The following is a 24,857-nucleotide window of genomic DNA, read 5'->3' as shown; positions in this document are numbered from 1 at the left end:
CTCTCCCTGAGTCCAGTTCTGTGTCTCCAGAGGCTGTTTGACTGCCGCAATATCTTGAGTGCTGCAGCCAATTTCTAGCTACCAATGTAGACTACACACACTGCTGAGTTCAATGATTGGCTGCACATCTGTCAGTCATGTCACCGCTGCAGACAATCAAGAGACCTGAGCAGTTGCAGAGACACAATGCAGGACTAAAAGAGGGTCAATAAGCCCAAATTATTTTTTTTGGGAGGTAGGGGGTTGTTTTGTTTTTTTTTTGTTTTTTTTACAACAATCTGAGCATATGGTAAAACATTTTCTGAAATAAGGCAATCCCTTTAAACACATTACAGTTCCAAAAACTATTTTCCATAGCAGAGAAGCACACTCAACAGTATGCTGTAATTGGTTGTACCTATTTTAAAGGGTGTCAATTGGAAAGGCCTTATGTTAAGGGTCACTCAAAATCGGGTTTCGGGCATGTTAGGCCATCAGAGGAGTGTGGAATGTTCAAATGTGGATGTTTTATGGGGATTTTTGGTGGGATAAAACGAAGAGGGAACCGCTTTTCTAACACTTCTCCAGTCTTCTGCCACATTTTATTTTACGTCACGCAGGGCACATACTGGAAAATATTTAGATGTGTATGTATACCCACATACGAGTTACTTTTTCATTGTGCAACTAATGCTTCATCTGCTGTTGATTATATTCTGTATTTCACGTTACATGAAGTGCTTCAATAGATTTTTCAGCGTGAGTGGAAATGCTTGTTTCTGTAGTCTAGGTATTTGACATTAATATATTCACTACCTGTCTGTGCGCACTTGAAGATGTATTTTATAGGAGGCGATATTGTCATGTTACACAGGGTTTTCAATGGGCTTGGTTTTATATTGAGACTATATTGGATTTGTAGCTATAATTTATTTACTATATAGTGGTATCATACTATTTCAAAGGTCACCTGCATATTGAAGAAACTAAATGCAGCTTTGCATCTTAATGCTAACATCTTGACATTGCCATGTGGGGTGGCTGGGGGCAGATGTTTTTAATAAAGGGGGGGGGGGGTCAATAACCATGGTCCCTTCCTAGGCTAATAATATCTGCCCCCAATCACTGGCTTTCCCTCTCTGGCGCAGAAAATTGCATGGGAGCCCACGCCTTTTTTTCCCCCCGAAAATAATATTTTATTAAATAAATTAATGTCCCCTAATTTGCACACACACTGTACTAATTGTATTGATCACACACATCTATATATCTAACTATTCTGCATGGATTTACTGTATGTAAACCATGTCTCCCATCCTGTTGGCTCCTGCATTGATTTTACAGAAGCCGACAAATGAATTAAAGGCTAATCTTCTATCTGTCTGTGAAACATAAAGACATATATACACATAGAGAATAAATATATATATACTAGATGGTGGCCCGATTCTAACGCATCGGGTATTCTAGAATATGTATGTATGTATATAGCAGCCACATAGTATATAGCACAGGCCACGTAGTATATAGGAGCCACGTAGTATATAGGAGCCACGTAGTATATAGCAGCCACGCTGTATATAACACAGCCCACGTAATGTATAGCACAGGTCACGCAGTATATAACAGCCCACGCAGTATATAGCACAGCCCACGCAGTATATAGCACAGCCCACGCAGTATATAGCACAGCCCACGCAGTATGTAACACAGCCCACGCAGTATGTAACACAGCCCACGCAGTATGTAACACAGCCCACAATATGTAGCACAGCCCACGCAATATAGAACACAGGCCACGCAGTATGTAACACTGGCCACGCAGTATGTAACACTGGCCACGCAGTAGGTAACACTGGCCACGCAGTAGGTAACACTGGCCACGCAGTAGGTAACACTGGCCACGCAGTAGGTAACACTGGCCACGCAGTAGGTAACACTGGCCACGCAGTAGGTAACACTGGCCACGCAGTAGGTAACACTGGCCACGCAGTAGGTAACACTGGCCACGCAGTAGGTAACACTGGCCACGCAGTAGGTAACACTGGCCACGCAGTAGGTAACACTGGCCACGCAGTAGGTAACACTGGCCACGCAGTAGGTAACACTGGCCACGCAGTAGGTAACACTGGCCACGCAGTAGGTAACACTGGCCACGCAGTAGGTAACACAGCCTACGTAGTATATAGCAGTGTGGGCACCATATCCCTGTTAAAAAAAAAAAAATTAAAATAAAAAAGTTATATACTCACCCTCCGGCGTCCAGCGAAGCTGTCCCGATAGTAAAAATGACTTAGTCATTTCGGTCTCGCGAGAACGCTAAGTCTTCTGGGTAATTTCGCAATGCATCTCTGGGAACGGAAACTGGCGGCAGCAGCCGCACGCGCATCGGCAGACAACAGAAGGTGAGAATAGCAGGTTTTTTGTTTTTTTATTATTTTTAACATTAGATTTTTTACTATTGATGCTGTATAGGCAGCATCAATAGTAAAAAAGTTAGTCACACAGGGTTAATAGCAGCGTTAACGGAGTGCGTTACATCGCGGCATAAAGCGGTCCGTTAACGCTGCCATTAACCCTGAGTGAGCGCTGACTGGAGGGGAGTATGGAGCGGGCGCCGGGCACTGACTGGTTGGAAGTAGGGAGAGGACTAATTCTCGGCCGGGCTGTGCGCATCGCTGATTGGTCAGCGATGCGGGATTTCCGTGACAGACAGACAGAAGTGCCCCTTAGACGATTATATATATAAATCTGTGGTTAGTTAGGCTACGTTCACATTTGCGTTGTGCGCCGCAGCGTCGGCGACGCAACGCACAACGCAAACAAAAACGCAGCAAAACGCATGCACAATGCTGCGTTTTGCGACGCATGCGTCCTTTTTTTGGTTGATTTTGGACGCAGCAAAAATGCAACTTGCTGCGTCCTCTGCGCCCGGACGCGTGCGCCGCAGTGACGCATGCGTCGCAAAGCGCAAGTGCAACGCATGTCCATGCGCCCCCATGTTAAATATAGGGGCGCATGACGCATGCGGTGACGCTGCGGCGCCCGACGCTGCGGCGCAGACCGCAAATGTGAATGTAGACTTATAGCACCTCACTTCTCTTATTTTCCCATCACGCCTCTCATTCCCCCCTCACTCCTCTCATTCCCCCCTAACACTTGTAATTTCAACCTCACATCTGTCGTTTTCCGATCACTCCACTATTTTCCCTCACACCTCTCATTTTCACCTCTCATTTTCCTCCCAGTATATACATGTTTGTCATCTCACTTATATATAGTATATACATGTATGTCATCTCCCCTGTATACAGTATATAACTGTATGTTATCTCCCCTGTAAATAGTATATATCTGCTGTATGTCATCTCCTCCTGTGTATTGTATATACCTATGTCATCTCCTCCTGTATATAGTATGTGCCTGTATGTCATCTCTTCTGTATGTAGTATATACCTGTGTCATGTCCTCCTATATATATATATATAGTATATACCTGTATGTCATCTCCTCCTATATATAGTATATACCTGTGTGTCATCTCCTCTTGTATATAGTATATACCTGTGTCATCTGCTCCTGTATATACCTGTATGTCCTCTCCTCCTGTATTAGACCTCGTTCGCATGTTATGTGGTCAGTATTTTTACCTCAGTATTTGTAAGCTAAATTGGCAGCCTGATAAATCCCCAGCCAACAGGAAGCCCTCCCCCCTGGCAGTATATATTAGCTCACACATACACATAATAGACAGGTCATGTGACTGACAACTGCCGTATTTCCTATATGGTACATTTGTTGCTCTTGTAGTTTGTCTGCTTATTAATAATTTATTTTTGAAGGATAATACCAGACTTGTGTGTGTTTTAGGGCGAGTTTCGTGTGTGTTGAGTTGCGTGTGGCGACATGCATGTAGCGACTTTTGTGAGATGAGTTTTGTGTGGCGACGTGAGTAGCAACTTTTTATGTGTCGAGTTGCATGTGACAGGTTAGTGTAGCAAGTTGTGTGCAGCAAGTTTTGCGCATGGAGAGTTTTGCGCGTGGCGAGTTTTATGTGTGGTGCGTTTTGAGTATGTGCAAGTTTTGTGTGAGGCAACTTTTGTGCATGTGGCAATTTTTCCACGTGTGCAAGTTTTGCGTGAGGTGAGTTTTGAGCGGTGACTTTTGTGTTTCGACTTTTATGTGGCGAGGTTGGTGTATGTGTGGTGAAATGTGTGCTGAGGGTAATATGTGTTCAAGCACGTGGTAGTGTGTGGCGCATTTTGTGTGTGTGTGTTCATATCCCCGTGTGTGGTGAGTATCCCATGTCGGGGCCCCACCTTAGTAACTGTATGGTATATACTCTTTGGCGCCATCGCTCTCATTCTTTAAGTCCCCCTTATTCACATCTGGCAGCTGTCAATTCGCCTCCAACACTTTTCCTTTCACTTTTTCCCCATTATGTAGATAGGTGCAAAATTGTTTGCTGAATTGGAAAGCGCGGGGTTAAAATTTCGCCTCACAACATAGCCTATGACGCTCTCGGGGTCCAGACGTGTGACTCTGCAAAATTTTGTGGCTGTAGCTGCGACAGTGCAGATGCCAATCCCGGACATACACGTGCAGCGCCCCAGAGTCCTGGTTGCTGCAGTAATATTATTCTTCCACCAGGGGGAGTGATATTACGTCTGAAGGTAATAAAGGAGTTCATCCTTCCAGGTATCACCAAACATACACCACACTTCACACTCCAATCCACCAGGGGGAGCTATGCTCCAATCTAGTAGGGCACTCCTCACAGAAGGGTAAAACTGGTGGTTTGGGTAGAAAGTTAGAGAGACGCTGGCTGGGCTTTGCCCAGACAACACCTGTCAGGCAGACGGAGAAAGGAGGAACATCGGAGCTGCAGACAGAGGGTCTCTGTCAGAGGTGGGATCCTGACAGAGGCCTAGAGGGATAGAAAGCTATGCGGCAGTATCCTAAGAAAGGACACGAAGAGAAGTGTATTGTAAAGAGTGAGAAACGAAGTCACAGCACAAGGAGAAAACACCGGGAGGAGTTCTGCCCTGTAAAGGCTGCCTCCTTCTGATGCGCGTAGCCGGTGGCCGTAACACCGAGGGAGTAATTGACTCTACGTTTTACTTCAGAGACCGGCAGGACAGTCAATTCCAAGTTGGCTGCCCAACCTAAATACCTATGAAGACACAGTGGCAAATTGTGGGGGTCGGGGCGTCTCTAGGGTCCCTATAAACAAGCCTCAGGCCATCAGTCATATGGGTTTGTCCTATCCATACCATCTGGGGGACAGAGAGGAAGAAAGAACATCTAGAACATCCACGAAAGTTGTGAGGAGCTTACCGAGTTGCTCAGCAGGGAGGTACTACAACACACAGGCGCTAGTAGGAAGGTTACTGATTTCCACCTGGATAAGGGAACTCTGGATTTGCTTTCGGACCGGCCGCACTCTGCCTGCCCTGTGATCCACACCCTGGACTGTGGATGCTGCAGCTTCCAGTAAAAGGTAAAGAGACTGCAACCTTGTGTCCTCGTGATTCACCGCGCCTTACATCGTCTGCTATCACCACCTAGACTTGTGGGAAGCCCTGGGGATACACTTCACCTGTGGGAAGGTATACCATCTAGCTGCCATAACATCTAAGCAGGTCATCCTGACCGAATACCACAGGTGGCGTCACGAACCTTATACAAACTACACCTTTAATTGGACGCCCCTCAAAGGGCCACGGACCGGGTCAGGCCACCGTGACATCCCCTGACATACCCCGAACCGAAGGACCCGGTATCGAGTAGCCCCATTGCCCTGTGACTTTACTATACACCGCACATGAATTGTCAGATTTTCAAAGGGCACCGGTGTGTATTTCTCGCAAGTCACACTGATGATCCGTGTGAGGTGCGATTTTTTTTTTTTTTTTTTTTTTCCTCGCACCTGTAGACTTGTATTGGCGGCGAGTCTCGGCCGATGTACGCTGCACATTGCAACATGCTCCGATTTCACTCGCACGTGTAAAACAGCCGAGAAAAAAACGGTGGAGAGCTGCCCCATAGACTAACAGTCGTCCGAGTGCTATGCAATTTTTTTTGTCTCATAGCACTCATCCGTATTCCTCACTAGTGTGACTCCAGTCTATCTGTGGTGTTACACCACATTTTTTTTTCTTGTGCACACGATCTCTTTTTTACACAGCTCTGTTATTGATGGTCTTTTACTAATGTATTGCCTTGTATGTATTTAATTATCTGTTAAAGATTTCTTGTTCTCTTTTTGGAATATATGCTTCAATCTTTTTGCATGCAAAAAGGGCAGCTGTATCTGTTAGCAGTGTCCAGAGCATGGAGCAGATACCAGGAGACGTGGATGGGGACATAGGAGGGCAACAACACAGCAGCAGGACCGCAACCTCCTACTTCGTGCAAGGAAGAACAGGAGGAGCAGTGCCAAAGCCCTGCAAAATTACCTCAAGCAGGCCAGTAACTTCCATGTGTTTGCTCAAACTGTCAGGCCGGCGTCACACTCAGCGCATGAAAATACGGTCCGTTTTTTACGGCCGTAATACGCAGAAATGTTCCCAAAATAGTGATTCGTATGTCATCCGTAGGCAGGGTGTGGCAGCGTATTTTGCGCATGTCATCCTCCGTATGTAATCCGTATGGCATCTGTACTGCGATATTTTCTCGCAGGCTTGCAAAACCGACATCTAATGGATTTACCGTATATACTCGAGTATAAGCCGACCCGAGTCGCACACTATATGCGTCATCGCACCCTCTGACCTGAACAGTCAGAGCGGAGAGAGAGATGCCGGGAAGATGGAGCGGCGCCCGGCGTGTGGATCGTGGACAGGTAAATATGCGATACTTACCTGCTCCCGGCGTCCCGCTCCTTCCCCCGGACAGCTGGTCTCCGGGTGCCGCAGCCTCTTCCTCTATCAGCGGTCACCGGCACCGCTGATTAGAGAAATATGCGGCTCCACCCCTATGGGAGTGGAGTCCATATTCATTTCTCTAATGAGCGGTCCCACGTGACCGCTGTACAGGGGAAGAGCTGCGGCACCCGAAGACAGTGTGACGGGCAGGGGTAGCGTCAGGATCGCCGGGACTAGGTGAGTATGCCTCAGCGCCCTCTCCCCCTCACCCGCCGACCCTGCCACAGACCGTGACTCGAGTATAAGCCGAGAGGGGCACTTTCAGCCCAAAAATTTGGGCTGAAAATCTCGGCTTATACTTGAGTATATACGGTATGTGCTCAAATACAGTGTGTGTGTGTATATGTGTGTGTGTGTATGTGTATATATATATATATATATATATATATATATATATATATATATATATATATATATATATATATATATATATATATATATATATATATATATATATATATATATATATACACTGTATTTATATTTAATTCAGCGCTAGATAGCATAAAGGCCGGTAATTCTATTGCCGGCTTTTGCTTTCTCCTTCCCAAACCCGACATGATATGAGACATGGTTTACATACAGTAAACCATCTCATATCCCTTTTTTTTTTTTTGCATATTCCACACTACTAATGTTAGTAGTGTGTATGTGCAAAATTTGGGCTCACTAGCTATTAAATTAAAGGGTTAAATCGCGGAAAAAATTGGTGTGCGCTCCCGTGCAATTTTCTCCGCCAGAGTGGTAAAACCAGTGACTGAGAGTAGATATTAATAGCCTAGAGAGGGACCATGGTTATAGGACCCCCCTGGCTAAAAACATCTGCCCCCAGCCACCCCAGAAAAGGCACATCTGGAAGATGCGCCTATTCTGGCACTTGGCCACTCTCTTCCCACTCCCGTGTAGCAGTGGGATATGGGGTAATGAAGAGTTAATGTCACCTTGCTATTGTAAGGTGACATTAAGCCAGATTAATAATGGAGAGGCGTCAATTATGACACCTATCCATTATTAATCCAATAGTACGAAATGGTTAATAAAACACACACACACATTATTACAAAGTACTTTAATGAAATAAAGACACAGGGTGTTGTAATATTTTATTATTCTCTTAATCCACCTGAAGACCCTCGTTCTGTTAAAAAGGAAAAATAAAAAATCAACAATATCCCATACCTTCCGGCGTTCTGGCAAGTCCCACGATGTAAATCCATCTGAAGGGGTTAAATCATTTTACACCCAGGAGCTCTGCTAAAGCAGCTGTGCTTGTGGTTGTAAAAATACAGTGAGTGAATGGAAAGCAGGGTGACCTGTAGTTACCTTGAGTCGCGGCGATGCGCCCTCTGCTGGATGTCCTCATGAACTCTAGCGTGGGTAATATATATATATATATATATATATATATATATATATATATATATATATATATATATATATATATATATATATATATATATATATATATATATATATATATATATATACACATATATACCTATTCTATGTGTAGACATTTATTCTACCTATTCTACTGTATACCGCACTGAATTGCCGGCTTTTCTAGAGAACACCGGTGCGTATTTCTTGCAAGTCACACGCATGGTCCGTGTGTAATCCGTATTTTTCTCGCCCCATAGACTTTCATTGGCGATTTTTTTTTTTTTGCCCAATACGGTGACAAACGCAGCATGCTGCAATTTTCTACGGCCGTACAAGACCGTATAATACGGATCAGTAAAATACGGCAGATAGGAGCTGGGCCATAGAGAATCATTGTACCGTATGCAATCCTTATTTTCTGCACCTCTCATACGTCCGTAAAACTCGCTAGTGTGACGCCGGCCTCAGAGACACACACCTCAAGTGGGTGTTGTGCTTACAGCCCAACACCATCCAGGGCAATTGGCATTTGACAGAGAACATCAAGATTGACCGATTCGACATTGGTGCCCTGTGCTCTTCACGGATGAAAGCAGGTTCACACTGAGCACATGTGACAGATGTGACAGAGTCTGGAGATGACATGGAGAACATTCTGATACCTGCAACATCCTTCAGCATGACCAGTGGGTCAGTAATGGTGTGGGGTGGCATTTCTTTGGCGGGCCATACAGCCCTCCATGTGCTAGTCAGAGGTACCCTGACTGCCATTAGGTATCAGGATGAGATTCTCAGACCCATTGTGAGACCATATGCAGGTGCAGTGGTCCCTGGGTTCCTTCTGATGCATGACAATGTTAGACCCCATGTCGCTGAAGTGTCATCAGTTGCTGCATAATGAAGGCATTGATGCTATGGAATGGCCTGCCTGTTCACCAGATCTGAATCCAATCGAGCACATCTGTGTCATCATGTCTTGTTCCATCCACCAAGCCACGTTGCACCACAGACTGTCCAGGAGTTGACTGATGCTCTAATCCAGGTCTGGGAGGAGATCCCTCAGGAAAACATCCACCGCCTCATCTGGAGCATGCCCAGGTGTTGTAGGAAAGGTTATACAGGCATGGCTGCTCCAGTGATGCTTCTCAGCTGTCCCTGTCTTTATTGACAGGTAGCAGAGATGATTTCACAAGTACAACTGGTGCTGCAGCCAATCGTGGATTTTAAGGTCTCCTGCCGTGGCAGTGGCAAAAAAAAGAGACTTTTTTGTTCCCTCCACAGCATTAAATACATACTTTGCCTTCTTATGGCTCATGTTGTTTGCATGGCCCGGAGGTCTGTGACTTTTTAGTCGATATAAAAAAATAAGAGTGTTCAATAGAATCAAAATAAAATAACTAGTTATATTTCAGATGTAATTTGTGTATTAAAATGAAGATGTGGGACAAACTTCAAAACAAAGTAAGATTAGATTACGGTAACTGAAAATTGTATAACAATCCGGATGGATGAAGAAAAAGATAAAACTAAAACGTGCTGAATTAAAGAAAAGATTTACATGAAGCAAGACATTGAATGTGCAATCATAGATGGATTATAGTTGAGGAAGTGACTGGTAAAGATGAGCAGTTCAGAAATTTAAGACTTGATTATTTCAATGTGAAAAGTTTTGGATTTATACACTAGTCACAGTTAGTCAAGGAGAATTAAATGAGACCTGTAATTTTAAGGTATTTTGGTAACTGATTTTTGTAGATGATGTGTTAGATTGGAATATTGATAATTCATAAAATGATATAATCTCGCTTCTAATTTATTTCTATATATGTGGTTTTCTAATGCAGTATATTAGCATTGTTTTGAGCGTTAAAGCATGAGGTTTTATAGATGCCACGCTTGAATAATATTGAACTTATCTTCTAATTGCTTTGTGTGTGCATTTATATGGAATTATAATATTCCATAGAAATTTAATCGTCTGTTGTTTTACTTTTTTTTTTAACATTAAGTTGGTTTAAGACGACCTGGAGTTCCTTGATGTTTTAATGTCGAGTGGTTGTGGGTTGCTTTACTTGAAGTGAATTTATGTATTATATAAAGCCATTGATGCAATATTGAGGGGTTGCCCTGTTATTAAATGTTACATTTATCTATGGATCAAGTGAACCCTAATCATTTTCCTATTGGAATTCTTTAAAGGGAGTCTGTAATTTCTTCTAAACAGTCTGTATAGGCACGTAGGTCATAGAAAGTTGAATAAAATGGCCTCTTGATATCTGCAATCCGATGTCTTATCACAGAGAAATGCATGTATTTCTTAATATCTAAATGAGCTCTTAAGCTCTATGGACCGGACACAGATCTGCATAAGAATCTGCCTCTGGAGCTTATTTTAAATGAATGGGGGGTTACCAGTGTGAACCAAATAATGACTGACACTTTGCTCTCAATCACACACCGTTCTGCAGTGAGATCAGAAGGAACACAGTACAGCAGGAGTGAACTTGTCTTACTACAAATATTTGCAGCAGTTGTTCTGTCAGTGCTGTGAGCTCTGCTGCAGAGCTGTGCCTGATAATAACTAACACAGTACAGCAGATTTGAACCTTCTCATAGCAAACACATTTGCAGTGATGTCACCTCTGCTCTGCTCCCCCCTTTCTCTATGCTGACTGCTTGTGAGTTGGAAGCTGAAGCAATGTGAGAGGAACCTGCAATGCTAATGTGTTGGTACAACAGAAGTGAACATTGTCTCATTACAGTGTTGGTTCTGATTTCACTGTAGAGTTGTGTGTCCATATAAGAGCAGTCATTACATATCACTCTTTCATTTAACCCCTTTACGACAATATGTTGTACATGTACTTCATATGTTGTGCCCACAGAGCCTACTTCTTTCCTGGCAGATGATGGCGGATTAAGCTGTTAACCTGTTGAATCCACCAATCAATCTCTTACAGATTCATGCTATCACTGGACGCTTCTGGGTTGCCATATTAGCTGGAGGTCTGCTGATGACCTCCATGCTTGTCATCATGAATCTCCTGTGAAAGCCAGCCTGTAGCTGGCATTCATAGGAGATCGTGGTTTTACCTATACATGGCAATGCTTACACACACACATATATATATATATATATATATATATATATATATATATATATATATATATATATATATATATATATATATATATATATATATATATATATATATATATATACACACACACACATACATACATACATAATATCACAAGCAATCAGACGACTATTAAATACAGTACAAAGTAAAAGAAGAAAATAAATGAACAAAGACAAGTACATCTCAGTTTGACCCATTAAAAATAAAATCATTAAAAAAAAATACACATTTGGTATCGCTGTATCATAAAAGCCCGATCTATCAAGATAATAAATCAGATCGATAAACGTTAGAAGAAAAAAAAATTGAGGTATCGGAATTCCTTTTTTTTTTGACCACCGCAACATTGCAGTAAAATGCAATAAGAGGCCATCAAAACATTGATCTACCCCAAAGTGGTAGCAGTAAAAACGTCAGCTCAGGGCGCAAAATATAAACCATCACACAGCACTATAGCACTAACTTTGAAAACGTTACGGGTCTCGGAAAATGGCAACAGAAGGTGTTTTTATTTAATAAAAATTTCCAATTTTTTTTCGCCACTTCAATAATAAAAACAAAAAACTAATACATGTTTGTTATCTGCGTTTTTGTGCTGCCCTGGAGACTCATGTTCATGGTCAGTTTTGCTGTACATAGTAAACAAAAAATCAGGCCCTCTTATGGCTATATTGACAGAAAAATAAAGGTTATGGCTCTTAAAAAATGGGGAGGAAGAAACGGAAAATCGCCCAGGATGAAGGGGCTAAAAACAAGCGCAGGAGGCAGATTCTCATGCAGATCAGTGGCCTTCCCATATAAGAAAAACGTGGATTTCTCTGGAATAAGACATCGGATCGCAGTTACCAAAGTATCACTTTATTCAGCTTCCTATGACCTACATGCCCATTTAGACTGCTTAGGAGGGGTGATCTTACTGACAGATTCCCTTTAAGGACAAATACGGTACCTAAATATTGCTTTTTACATACTTATTCCATTTCCATTTATTTTCATTTGATACATGTATACACTTGACTGACCATGTCTTTCTTGCCACATTTTTCTAACAGTGATGTATAACTCATTAATGTGTATTTAATCCATTACAAAAAGTACAGAATTAGATTAAAATGTCCTCAGACTACAAGTTTCACATCTGCAAATCCAACTGAGATGATTCTTCTCATCCAGCAGGGTGCTGAGCATCTTATTACATACTCTTACAAAGGTTTCATTAGTCAGGTATACAGAAGGACGTTCTCATGAAAGGAAAAATGCAGGAAATTATTCATATTTTGGCTAATTTCCTTAGTTTTTGCAAAAATATTCAGATGGAAATGACCTACATTATCGAACTACATTTCCATAAACTTATATGGTCTAATTACATTGTAATTTTTTTTTTTTTTAATTATTAACAAGCTATTAGTGATGAGCGAGCGTGCTCTGATAAGGTGTTGTCCAAGTACACACGTGTCTTAATAGAGTATCTTCAGCGTGCTCTAATACTATGTTTGAGTCATCGTGGCTGCTTGATAGCCGCAACACATGCAGACGTGGTGACTCGAACATCGTATTCAAGCACGTCGAAGATGCTCTATTAAAACTAGAGTTCGAATATGTTCAGACTCGGTCACCGAATCTGAATTTGCCAGATTCGTGCCATATTGTTACCTTATTTGTGCCAAATTTATGTTTGATGATTGGTTCCGAACATATTCGGTCATTCAACTCCCATTGACCCAATGACATTCGGCTGCGTTTGTCGAATATTGCAAAAACAATCATAACCAGAGCAGAATATTGAAAAATTAGCTCAACTCTAATTAAGACACAAGCGCACTTGGATAACACCTTATCAAAGCACGCTCAGTCATCAGTACTAGCTACATTTGAATCCGCTGGCTCTTTTGTTAACAATTATTTATTTTTAACGCTCCATTAATTCCATTGTGCGGTACACTTAAAGGGTTACATACATATAATACTATATAATATACAAAGTGTTGTTAAAACAAACAGTGACTGACAGGTGCAGTGGGGTAGAGGACCCAACAATCACAGGCTTATAATTTACAGGGTATTGGAGAAGGTAAAAGTAGGTCGAGGAGGATCAGATATTATGTGAGTGTCACAACATATTGTCCACAGAGGTAATATAGAGAACTTTACTCACGGAGTCTCATTATTGACATGCAAACTTGCCTTTGATGTTAAGGTCTAGTCCCCTCTGTGCTTTTTTTTTTTTTCCTTTGAGAAGCAGCCTTGTTTATAAGCCTCTTTAAAACCTCATGTTTTTCAGGTTGACGACATTTTGGGTGAAGGCAGTGATGAGAGCGATAGTGAGAAAAAGAAGTCTGTGAAAGTTAAAAAATCAACAAATACAACACAAAATAGCCCAGAGAAAATCCCAGAATCGCAAACTGAATCGTCGTCTTCGAGTGAACAGAGCATCTTAGATGGTACATCACGGTGAGTACGGTACATTGTATAATATATACAGATTTCCATATAAATATTCATCAGCTGTGTTGTAGGATATATGTATTTCCCGTCTGCGACAATTGTGTTATATTTATTGAAATGGTGCCCTAGGTATGATTGATATGACTTTGCTCACAAGGAATATTCTAATTTTTAAGGCAGAACTTAACATTTTCTAATAGAAAAGATTGTTCTTTTCTTGGAGGACTGAAGTCCTCCCACTGATATTAATCACAATTTATTTCATCGTGAACAATATTTGAGACTTTAATATATCATGGGTTTAACCCCTTCACCCCAAAGCCTGTTTTCACCTTCCTGACCAAGCCATTTTTAGATTCTGACCAGTGTCACTTTGAGGTAATAACTCTGGAACTCTTCAACATATCCCAGTGATTCAGAGACTTGTTTTTTTATGACATGTACTTGGTTGAGGTAGGACCTTCAGCACCACAGAATAAAATGAAACACTAGGTCTTGCTGCAGTGTAAATTTTAGTTTGATCCTTCAAGGAGTCAAAAACAGTTGTGGTCCAATGTTTGACCCGGAAGTGGTCTCTATCATGGACATCTGAAGTGCATGAAATTACAAAATAAAATCGTATTATCAGATGATATATATACATAAGAATATGTTTAAAAAAAAAATATGCAAAATGAATATGCAAAAGTAAGTACATGGATCAAATAGAGAGGGGGAAGGGAACAATAAGCAAGAGGTCCAGTGAAGACTTAATTGCTATCACCTGTTGCGAGTGCAAGTAGGCAGAAATCTAGTAGAGCAATAACGTAAATCGTAAGATCTTTTATGTCAAGGAGGACCTAGAAAACATACCGGATATAATGAAGTAGAGCCAGTAATCTGTATAGCAATAATACACGTCATAGAAGGAGGGGAGTATTTGTAAGCTGGATGGAGGGAGCTGAAGCGAAGGAAAGAGGTGAAGCAGAAAAATATCTAAAGGATTGGTGTGCCTATTGAATTATTGATTGCAAATTTGACTGGAATAGAAGGCAGATGCCATGTCGCATTTGAAGAGCCTCGGATGTGCCAAAACAGCAGAGTCCCCCCCACCCACAAGTGACCCCATTTTGTAAACTATACCTCTTAAGAAATCTATATAGGGGTGTATTTCTTTAATATTGGACAGAATCAATGGAAAATTGCCATTTTTTTTATCCCTTTTGAGAATGAAAAACTTTGGCTCAAGTTTTTCATTCTCAAAAGGGATAATCTGAGGCAATAAACTGTACAGTTTGTTACGCAATCCTGAGTACGCCAATAGTCCATATGTGGTTGAAAAATAATTCTGAGACACAATGCAAAGTGTAGAAGGCAAGGAGCGCCATATTGTAGTGCAACTTTTGTTGTTATGGTTGCTTTTGCCATGTCAGATTGGCAGAGCCCCTGAGGTACCAGAACAGGACAACTTCCCTTAAGTGACCCTATTTTACAAACTACACCTATCAATTAATTTATCTTCAGGTTTCATGATGCCCTTGCACGCAGTCAAGTCACCCAGAAGGATTTTTGCTTTCTCACGTACATTTTGGCAAACTGCAGTCTAGCTTTTTTATGTCTGTGTCCTCAGTGAAGTCCTGCTGCGTCTCCTGCCGTACCATTTCCTTTTATTCAAATGTTGACGGATAGTCCACGCTGACCCTGATACACCCTGAACCTGCAGGACAGCTTGAATTTTTTTGGAACTTGATTGGGACTGCTTATTTACATCCAAACTATCCTGCATTGCAACCTTTTATCTATTTTTCTCTGCTGTCCAGGGAGATTAGCTACTGTGCCATGGGTTGCAAATGTCTTGATTATGTTGCACACCATGGACAATGGCACAATAAAGATCTCTGTAGATGGATTTGTAACCTTGAGATTGTTGATACTGCTCAAAAATTTTTGTTCTCAAGTCCTTAGTTATCTTCTCTCTGTTCTCCATTCTTAAGGTACCTTCACACGAAACGACGCTGCAGCGATAGCGACAACGATGCCGATCGCTGCAGCGTCGCTGTTTGATCGCTGGAGAGCTGTCACACAGACCGCTCTCCAGCGACCAACGATGCCGAGGTCCCCGGGTAACCAGGGTAAACATCGGGTTGCTAAGCGCAGGGCCGCGCTTAGTAACCCGATGTTTACCCTGGTTACCAGCGTAAAATGTAAAAAAAACAAACACTACATACTTACATTCGCGGCGTCCGCTTCCCGCACTGACTGAGCGCCGGCAGTAGCAGGGCACAGCGGTGACGTCACCGCTGTGCTGTGCTTTCACTTTCACTTTGCGGCGCTCAGTCAGTGTGGGAAGAAGACGGCGGGGGATGCGGATGTAAGTATGTACTGTTTGGTTTTTTTACATTTTACACTGGTAACCAGGGTAAACATCGGGTTACTAAGCGCGGCCCTGCGCTTAGTAACCCGATGTTTTCCCTGGTTACCAGTGTAAAATATCGCAGGTATCGTTGCTTTTGCTGTCTGACACAACGATACACGGCGATCGGACGACCAAATAAAGTTCTGAACTTTATTCAGCGACCAGCGACATCACAGCAGGATCCTGATCGCTGCTGCGTGTCAAACTAAGCGATATCGCTAGCCAGGACGCTGCAACGTCACGGATCGCTAGCGATATCGTTACAAAGTCGTTTCGTGTGAAGGTACCTTTAGTGTGGCACACACAGACAAGTAATACAAAGATTAAGTCAGCTTCTCCTCTTTTTATCTGATTTTAGGTGTGATTTTCATATTGCCCATTCCTGTTACTTGCCACGGGTTGCTTTGAACAAGCATCACATGCTTGAAACAGTTGTTTACCCACAATATTGGACAGGGGCCAACAATTTTGTCCATCTCATTTCAAGGATTTGTGTATTATTATGTCCAATTTGACTTTTTTCTTTGTTTTTTTTTTCCAATACACAGAAAAATGATGTAACGTGTATAACAAAACATGTGTAATTGCAATAATTTTCTGTGAGAAATACTTAATTTCCTGGAACAATTTCAAGGGTGCCAACACTTTTTTCACCCTGACTGTAGTTTGCAAACCACATATGCAGAGCCTTTAAATGTTAGAAGAGCAGAATCCCTGCCTCAGTGACCACGTTTTGGAAATTACACCCCTCTAGGAATTTATCTATAGGTGTAGTGACAATTTTGACCAATTGGTGTTTTCCAGAAGCAAGTAGCAATGGATGTTGCTGAGTGATATTGCAAATCTGCCGTCGTAGTGCCCAACTTTTTCTTCTGGAGACATAGACCCCATAAATTAGGCAGGCTCTCATTACTACAGAAATGCCAAAACGTGAATGCTAACTGCGATTAGGCACACTGCGGGGCTCTGGATGGAGAGAGGCATTAGGATTTGGAAGTGCGGAAATTGCTGGATTCCTATTTTGGGGGCGAGGAGCCATTTCGTTTTCCTAGAGCCTTTGTGCTACCAGTAATGTGGAAGCCTCCTACATTGCTATTGACAAATGATCGAGTGAGGACTTGCTTTTTTGTAGATTGAGTTGAAGCTTTTATTGGGAATATTTTACATACATTTTCTATCACATTCAAGCTGTGGTCTGAGCTGAGCACTTACGTTGGTGTTTCCATCTAAATCTCCGAATGACATGACTCGGATAAAGCCCCGTGGGATCCATTCACTATAATTAGGCAGCAGAGTTGCTCTGGACTCAATCTGGCTTCTGCTCAGCTGTGTTCCTCATTTCAGAGGTGCACAAAATGGTGTCTGACTGCACTTTTGTGTGTGCCTAAAAAGACAGACACTGCTGAATTATGGGCCAGATGGAATCCACACCGTCTCCATCATTATAGGGAATCTTCTTTCTGAATCTATTTCAGAGTTTTACATTGAAACCTCAGTGTAAATGCTCAGCTTATAGCGCAGGAAAAGTTAACCAAGCCTGCGATTTTTGGTAGGCAGAATGAAAAAATCAATACTAGGTTGTCATAGAAAATATTAAAATCACTCGAGCCACTAGCGAGGGGGGCATTCACCCTCACTCCTCCTCTCACACGGAATTGCAGTAGCAAAAATAGCCGACAGTCTGAGTTTCGTAGAATTAGACTGGTACCATGGACATAAAAAAGTAAAAAAAATACATATAGTTGAGATGTGACAATCTTCATTAACATGCAGGCAGCTCCTTTTTGAAGTGATAGACCCCGGCAGTGCCAACGAGGCTGTCTATTGTATGTAGACAAAGGTTTATAGATTGGACAGGTAATTAAGACAGGAAAGGTCTTTTCAGAGGGTTAGATAACAAAGGTGCATGTGATTACACAGAGACAATTCAGGAATTCATTTTTTTATGCCTTTCACAGTGATGAGACTACTTTATTCTTCTGGTCAGTACGATTACACATTTCTATAATTTTTTGTGTTTTGGCAATTATGTGGCTGTATGGCGGCTTGTTTTTTGCGGGACGTGGTGACGTTTTCAGCTATACCATTTTTATTTACATTCAACATTTTGATTGCGTTTCATTCCACTTTTTGTTCGCTGGTATGAAGAATAACCATAGGTTTTTGTCTTTTTTTTTTAATTTCTTTTTACGGTGTTCACAAAGAGGTGAATTAGTGTGACAGGTTTGTAGATTGGGTCATTCCAGATGTGGCAATACCAAATATGTGTACTTTTTCAGTTGTATCTGTTTTTACATATATATGCATTTATTGGTATAATTATTTTATTGTGTGTGTGTGTGTGTGTGTGTGTGTGTGTGTGTGTGTGTAGAATATATATTTTTTTAAACTGTTTTTTTGTTTTTTTTAAACTTTTTTATATAATCCCCATATGGAACTTTAACTTTCATTACTGTGTTTGCTGGTATAATGCATTGCAGTACCCCAGCATTGTAGTGTATTATATCTGTCAGTGCCACACTGACAGTAGCCTCTTAGACCATACTCTCAGCATGGTCTTACAGGCGTGCCATAGCCGGCAGACCTGCAGGTTGTCATAATGACCAAGTTGCTATGATCGGACCCTAGCGATGACGTCTTGGGTGCACCGATCAGAAGAAAGAGGTAGCCCTCTCGTCTGGCTTCTTGAATGTTGAGCTCAATATCGATTGCAGCATTAGAGGGTTAAAGGGCCACTGTCACCCCCCCCCCCCCCCCAGCCGTTATAAACTAAAAGAGCCACCTTGTGCAGCAGTAATGCTGCAGTCTAACAAGGTGGCTCTTTTAGTTTTTGATTCATTTATTACCTCAAAAAAGCGTTTTAAAAATTGGCCACACATACCAGATATTATACCGGGAGGCGGTCCGAAGCGTCCTGTATGAATCCCCCAACTGCCGTCACTCATCTCTTCAGGGCCGATGGTCCCCGCCCCCTGAGCGCTGTTATCGTCTGAAATCCGGCGCCTGCGCTGTTCTTTCCTGCCTGGGGCCTGCGCAGTGTTTATTGTGAGTCACAGCACAGACGCAGGGTGCCTGACTGCGCCTGTGCGGGCAGTGCGGCCGCCCTGTTACTGAATCCCCGCCCCGCACTGTGTTATTCATTATGCACATTGCGGGGCTGGCATTCTGTATTCTGGCAGCCTAAAATAACAATGCCGGAAGGCGGGGGAGCAGGGGGAACGTCAGACAAGGGAGAACGTCCGAGATGGGGGAGGGCCTGAACAGCACAGTGCAGTGCGCATGCCCAGGAAGACTTTCTTTTATGTTGGGCATTGTATAGTGTTTCCATCTTGGGGATGTGCACTTCATTATGGCACTGAAAATTACTCCATGAATAGAAGATGGCAAACAATCAGTACAAAGGTCCCTAAGCCATCCAATAGAAGTTGCAGCTGATGCTATTTATATTCAGTTTCTGCAGGGTTTTCTTGCTTTTTCTCAGTTTTTGCAATAACTGTCTTGCAGACCCGAGAAAAAAAAACTTAAGCAGATTGGGAATGAATGTATGTTCTGGATGTCCATGAGCACTCTTGATTCTTATAAGTAGTGAGAGAATCCTTCCATTTCTTTGGATTGCTTTTTGATTAATAGATGTTTGGAGGCAGTGCAGTTTTACTGAAGTGATGGCTTAATTAGTAGTACCAGTTGTTGCTCATTACTAGAAGCAAAACCGTAGCCGTGTGCAGCGTTGTTTCTTGGTAAATCACTGCCGGTAGGATTATCTGTTTTGTTCTAGAAACACAAACTTTCAGGTTTTAAGACAATTTTCCCTTTGCGTTTTGTGTTGCTTGTTTTTTTGCTTGTTTATGCTGCAATTTTTTTTCCAGCGGTGAGGAGAAAGACTAAAGAGTTGGCAATTTCATAGACCAAGGACCATTATTTATTCTTAAGGTGTGTGAAGTTGCATTTGAAATACAATACGTTCCGTTTTACAGTTCTACGTAGCCATAGGGTTCTATATTGACCAAAATATGGAATCTAAAATGAGACCCTTATATTCAAAACTTTGCCATCCCCCTCTAAACATTACATCCCAGCAATTAACTGAAACTGAAAACAGTTGGTGGCCTCGATTTGCAGTTTGTCAGCTGCCACAATTGGACAGCATAATTGCTTGTCCTTGTTTAAAGGCCTTGTCTCAAGTTGTTAAAGAGTAAGGGTATGTGCACACGTCCGGATTTCTTACAGAAATTTCCTGAAGAAAACCGGAAATTTTCTGCAAGAAATCCGCATTTTTTTTTTTGCGTTTCTTTTTTTTTCGCGTTTTTTTCGCGTTTTTTTAGCATTCTGCAAGCGTAATTAGCTTGCAGAATGCTAAAGTTTTCCAAGCGATCTGTAGCATCGCTTGGAAAACTGACTGACAGCTTGGTCACACTTGTCAAACATAGCGTTTGACAAGTGTGACCATCTTTTTACTATAGATGCTGCCTATGCAGCATCTATAGTAAAAGATAGAATGTTTAAAAATAATGAAAAAAATTAAAAAAATGGTTATACTCACCTGCAGGCGTCCGTTCCTATAGATGCCGGAGTGGTTCAGGACCTTCCATGACGTCGCGGTCACGTGAGCGGTCACATGACCGGTCTCGACCAATCACAAGACAGTGACGTCATCGCAGGTCCTTCACCGCACACCAGCTATAGAAACTGAAGCGGCAACATGCAGCGGAGAGGCGGGAAGACATCTAAGGTGAAATATCCAAAATCAAAAGAAAAAAGGAGAAGAGCGGCACTGCATGTGTCTTAACGACTTCTCATAGGCTCTAGTCAAGGTGCATTTGTGCAGACTTCGGATGGACAAACCATACAGTGGTGACTTGGTGGTGCACCTCAATGAAAATGTGTCCATAAATATGTAGCAATGAAAAAGAAGAAAATGAGGGCACTCACCAATCTTTCACGTTCTTAGTCCTTTATTGCAACACGATCCAGTTAAAACACATGGCCGGGGAAGAGAGAGAGCCGAAGCCCGTGTGAGCAAGCGAGAGACGACAGCTGTTTCGCGCTGTGCTTTGCGCTTCTACAAGACATCTAAGGTGAGTATAGGACTATTTTTTATTTTAATTATTTTTTTTTGACCAATTATATGGTGCCCAGTCCGTGGAGGAGAGTCTCCTCTCCTCCACCCTGGGTACCAACCGCACATAATCTGCTTACTTCCCACATGGTGGGCACAGCCCCGTGCGGGAAGTAAGCAGATCAATGCACTCCTAGGTGTGCGGAATCCCCTGCAATTCTGCATTTTAATGAACATGTTGCTTTTTTTTCCGCGATGCGTTTTTTTCGCGGAAAAAAAGGCTACATTTGCACAAAAAATGCGGAATACACTGAAAATAATGGGAGGCATATGTTAGCATTTTTTTCGTGTTTTTATCATGCTTTTATAGCGAAAAAACGCGAAAAATACTGAACGTGTGCACATGGCCTAACTAAACTTTATTGTTCACTTTTCCCTATTGGGGGGGAGGGGGATCACCGAATTGTATGGAAACACCTCTGAAATGGAATGTAAACGCATGAGGGAGACCCCTGGGCGCATCCCTGTCTCCCCAGTTCTGGCGCTTAGCCTTGTGGGGGCAATCGGGGTGAGGGGATTAGGGGTTGATTTCAGCAGCTGGCACTGACACCAAGCCCTTAGTAATGAAGAGGTGTCAGTCAGATACCCCCATTACGAACCCTGTAAGTAAAAATCAATAAAACCATACAGAAAAGTCCTTTATTTTTTTTTTTAAAGTATTTCACCAATCTATTTCCCCCAAAAAAATCCTCCGTCGGTCTGCCGTAGTCTAATGGATCCAGGACCAAATTGGTGAAAGAGGGTGTCTTTATTTAAAGAAAGAAGAAAAAAAAAAAAAAATAAAAATTACTCCTCTGTGTGTGTTTATTGATTTTTATTTATAAGGTTAGTAATGGGGGTGTCAGACCGACGCCTCTTCATTACTAACCCCAGGGCTTCATAGGTCCTGTGATTTTTGACAAATCACAGCTGTCATCAATCCTATATATTACCCTGATTGGCACCGCACCAGGGTACTCGTGATGAGCCAGGTAAAGTGCCAGAATTGGCACATCTAATGTCATGCACCAATTCTGGGGCAGCGGCATTCTTCTAATTTTTTTTTGGCTGGGACTGTCCAATAACCATGAACTGTACCAGCCTGATAATAGAAGCCTGCACCTGTCTGCTTTATCTGCGCTGGGTTTTTTTGGTTTTTTTTTTTTTAAAGTAGGGGGGACCCCTCTCCGTTTTTTAATATATATTTATTTAATTAATTACATACAACAGTATCTACCTCAGATTGTGGTTTGTCCTGATGAAGAAGTTGTATACTTCGAAACATTTTGGTAAATAAACCACCTGCAATTGGATTGGTATCTTTCATCCTTTCTTCTACAGCAGTGCAGAATAGCCCATTTATTTTTCTAGTTTTTATGCTCTTCTCTCCTCGTGGGTCTACAGCAGCCTTAAGCCCTATCGATGGTTGTGTGCACACAACACAACTATGTGAGCACAATTGTGTGTATCCTCCAACACTGTTACCCAGATAAGCCCTATTTGCACCTTGTCTCCTCTCTAATTTTTCTTTCAGAGATAGATAGATAGATAAATGATAGATACTGAGAGAGTGCTTTCTGTGTATTTGTACTCTAATAAAAAAACAGCATGGGATCCCCCGCATTTTTAATAACCAGCTAAGGGCAAGCAGGTAGCTGCCCATGATTATTGGGCCCTTCCCAGCCTAAAAATACCAGCCATCAGCCACCCCAGAATTGGTGGATCACAGTGACTTGCTGCCGCCTGCGCAGATTATCCCTGAATGCAGTGCCAATAGAAGAGAGGAAGCAGTATGGATTTTTGAGGGAGTGGAGGGCGCACCTGAGGGATTCCGGGGACATAACTGATGTGCATGGGAGGTGGATAGTATAATGTAGAGGGGAAGTAGGGATTTCTTCCAGGCACTTTACGCCCCGGAGCCTGGAAGAAATCATTAGCATACAGAAAGAATATAACATTTCTCAGCAACAAGACCGTTAATATGAGGCACACAGGTACGACAGGATAGTGACAGATTCCCTTTACTTTCTCCTGTGCTAAAAAGATCACTGAAATTATATGGCTTGGCTTGGAGTCAAGTGGAAATGGGGGTTTTGTGATGCTGTTAATTTTTATGGCAAGCAATGACTGCAATTATTTGCTATTCAACCTGACCACTGTTCGTTATTATCTAATGTTAATACAAATTGCCACTATTAGGCTAAGTGCACACGTTGCAGAATTGCCGCGGCAATTCCGCAACTCCTGCAGCTGTGATATCGCATGCGGAATTGGCATGCGTATTCCCGGTAAACACTAGCGTTTTGCAAGCGTAATTAGCTTGCAGAATGCTAGTGTTTTCCAAGAGATCTGTAGCATCGCTTGGAAAACTGATTGACAGGTTGGTCACACTTGTCAAACAGTGTTTGACAAGTGTGACCAACTTTTTACTATTGATGCTGCCTATGCAACATCAATTGTAAAAAGATAGAACGTTAAAAATAATAATTAAAAAAAAAAAAAATTGTGATATTCTCACCTTCCGGCGTCCCCGGCAGTCTTCCCGCTCCTCGCGATGCTTCAGTCCCAATGATGCAATGAGGCAAAACCCCCAGATGACGTGACATAGTGGTCTCGTGATACCACTACGTCATCACAGGTCATTTTTTCAATGCATTATTGTTAACGGAAGCATCGCGAGTAGCTGGAAGAATATCATGATTTTTTATTTTAATTCTTTTTTTTTTTTTTTTTTTTTTTTACATTTCTATGGTTCCCAGGGCCTGGAGGAGAGTCTCCTCTCCTCCACCCTGAATACCAACCGCACATGATCCGCTTACTTCCCCCATGGTGGGCATAGCCACATGCGGAAAGTAAGCGGATCAATGCATTCCTATGTGTGCGGAATCCCCGCAATTCCGCACAAAGAATGAACATGCTGCGTATTTTTCCGGAATGTGTTTCCGCCGCGGAAAAAAATGCAGCATGTGCACAAAAAGTGCAGATTGCATTCTAATAATAGGATGCTTAATGTATGTGTTTTTTTCGCGGTTTTATCGCGTTTTTATAGCGAAAAAAAACGCTAAAAATCTTGAAAGTGTGCACACAGCCTAAAAATTGAAGCAGTAAACTTTTTGAAAACTAAATTTGTCAATCTCTAAGCTTTTCACCACTATGGCTGTATTAGATCAGCTAGATAGATTGTACAGCAGTGTGAGCAGCTTCTTCTTCCCTGAGCACTTTTAGTTTCTCAATGGGTATATATACGTGTGTGATTATAATATAGACTTATATTTGGCTTTTGTGCACTCATTCAATTTTTAAAATATGTGCAACCCCCTTTAAGAATATTGAAGCTTTAAGGCTATTCTTTGCAAAAGTTATACAAAATATTATTTCTTGTATTTCTCGACTTGCCTTTATATAATCAAAACGTTCCTCCAACATTAAAAATTGTAAGTTGTTTTGCCTTTTTACATTTTTTTATTCCTGCATCTTATTTCAGTAAT

At 42.0% G+C, this 24,857-nt stretch overlaps 1 protein-coding gene across 3 annotated transcripts in view; it reads left to right on the top strand.

Moving 5' to 3' along the window:
* CTDP1 (CTD phosphatase subunit 1) overlaps positions 1-24,857 on the top strand; it is a 149,120-nt gene that overhangs the window by 86,469 nt on the left and 37,794 nt on the right. For all 3 annotated transcript variants that reach the window (XM_077270046.1, XM_077270047.1, XM_077270049.1), the window contains one exon: positions 13,716-13,885. In XM_077270046.1, coding sequence (XP_077126161.1) covers positions 13,716-13,885 — 170 coding nt within the window. The remainder of the gene's footprint in view (positions 1-13,715; positions 13,886-24,857) is intronic.

This window comes from Ranitomeya variabilis, chromosome 6, assembly GCF_051348905.1.
Source record: "Ranitomeya variabilis isolate aRanVar5 chromosome 6, aRanVar5.hap1, whole genome shotgun sequence".
Lineage (NCBI taxonomy): Eukaryota > Metazoa > Chordata > Amphibia > Anura > Dendrobatidae > Ranitomeya > Ranitomeya variabilis.
The sequence above is the reverse complement of the archived record's forward strand: the minus strand, read 5'-3'. Positions and strand labels throughout refer to the sequence as shown.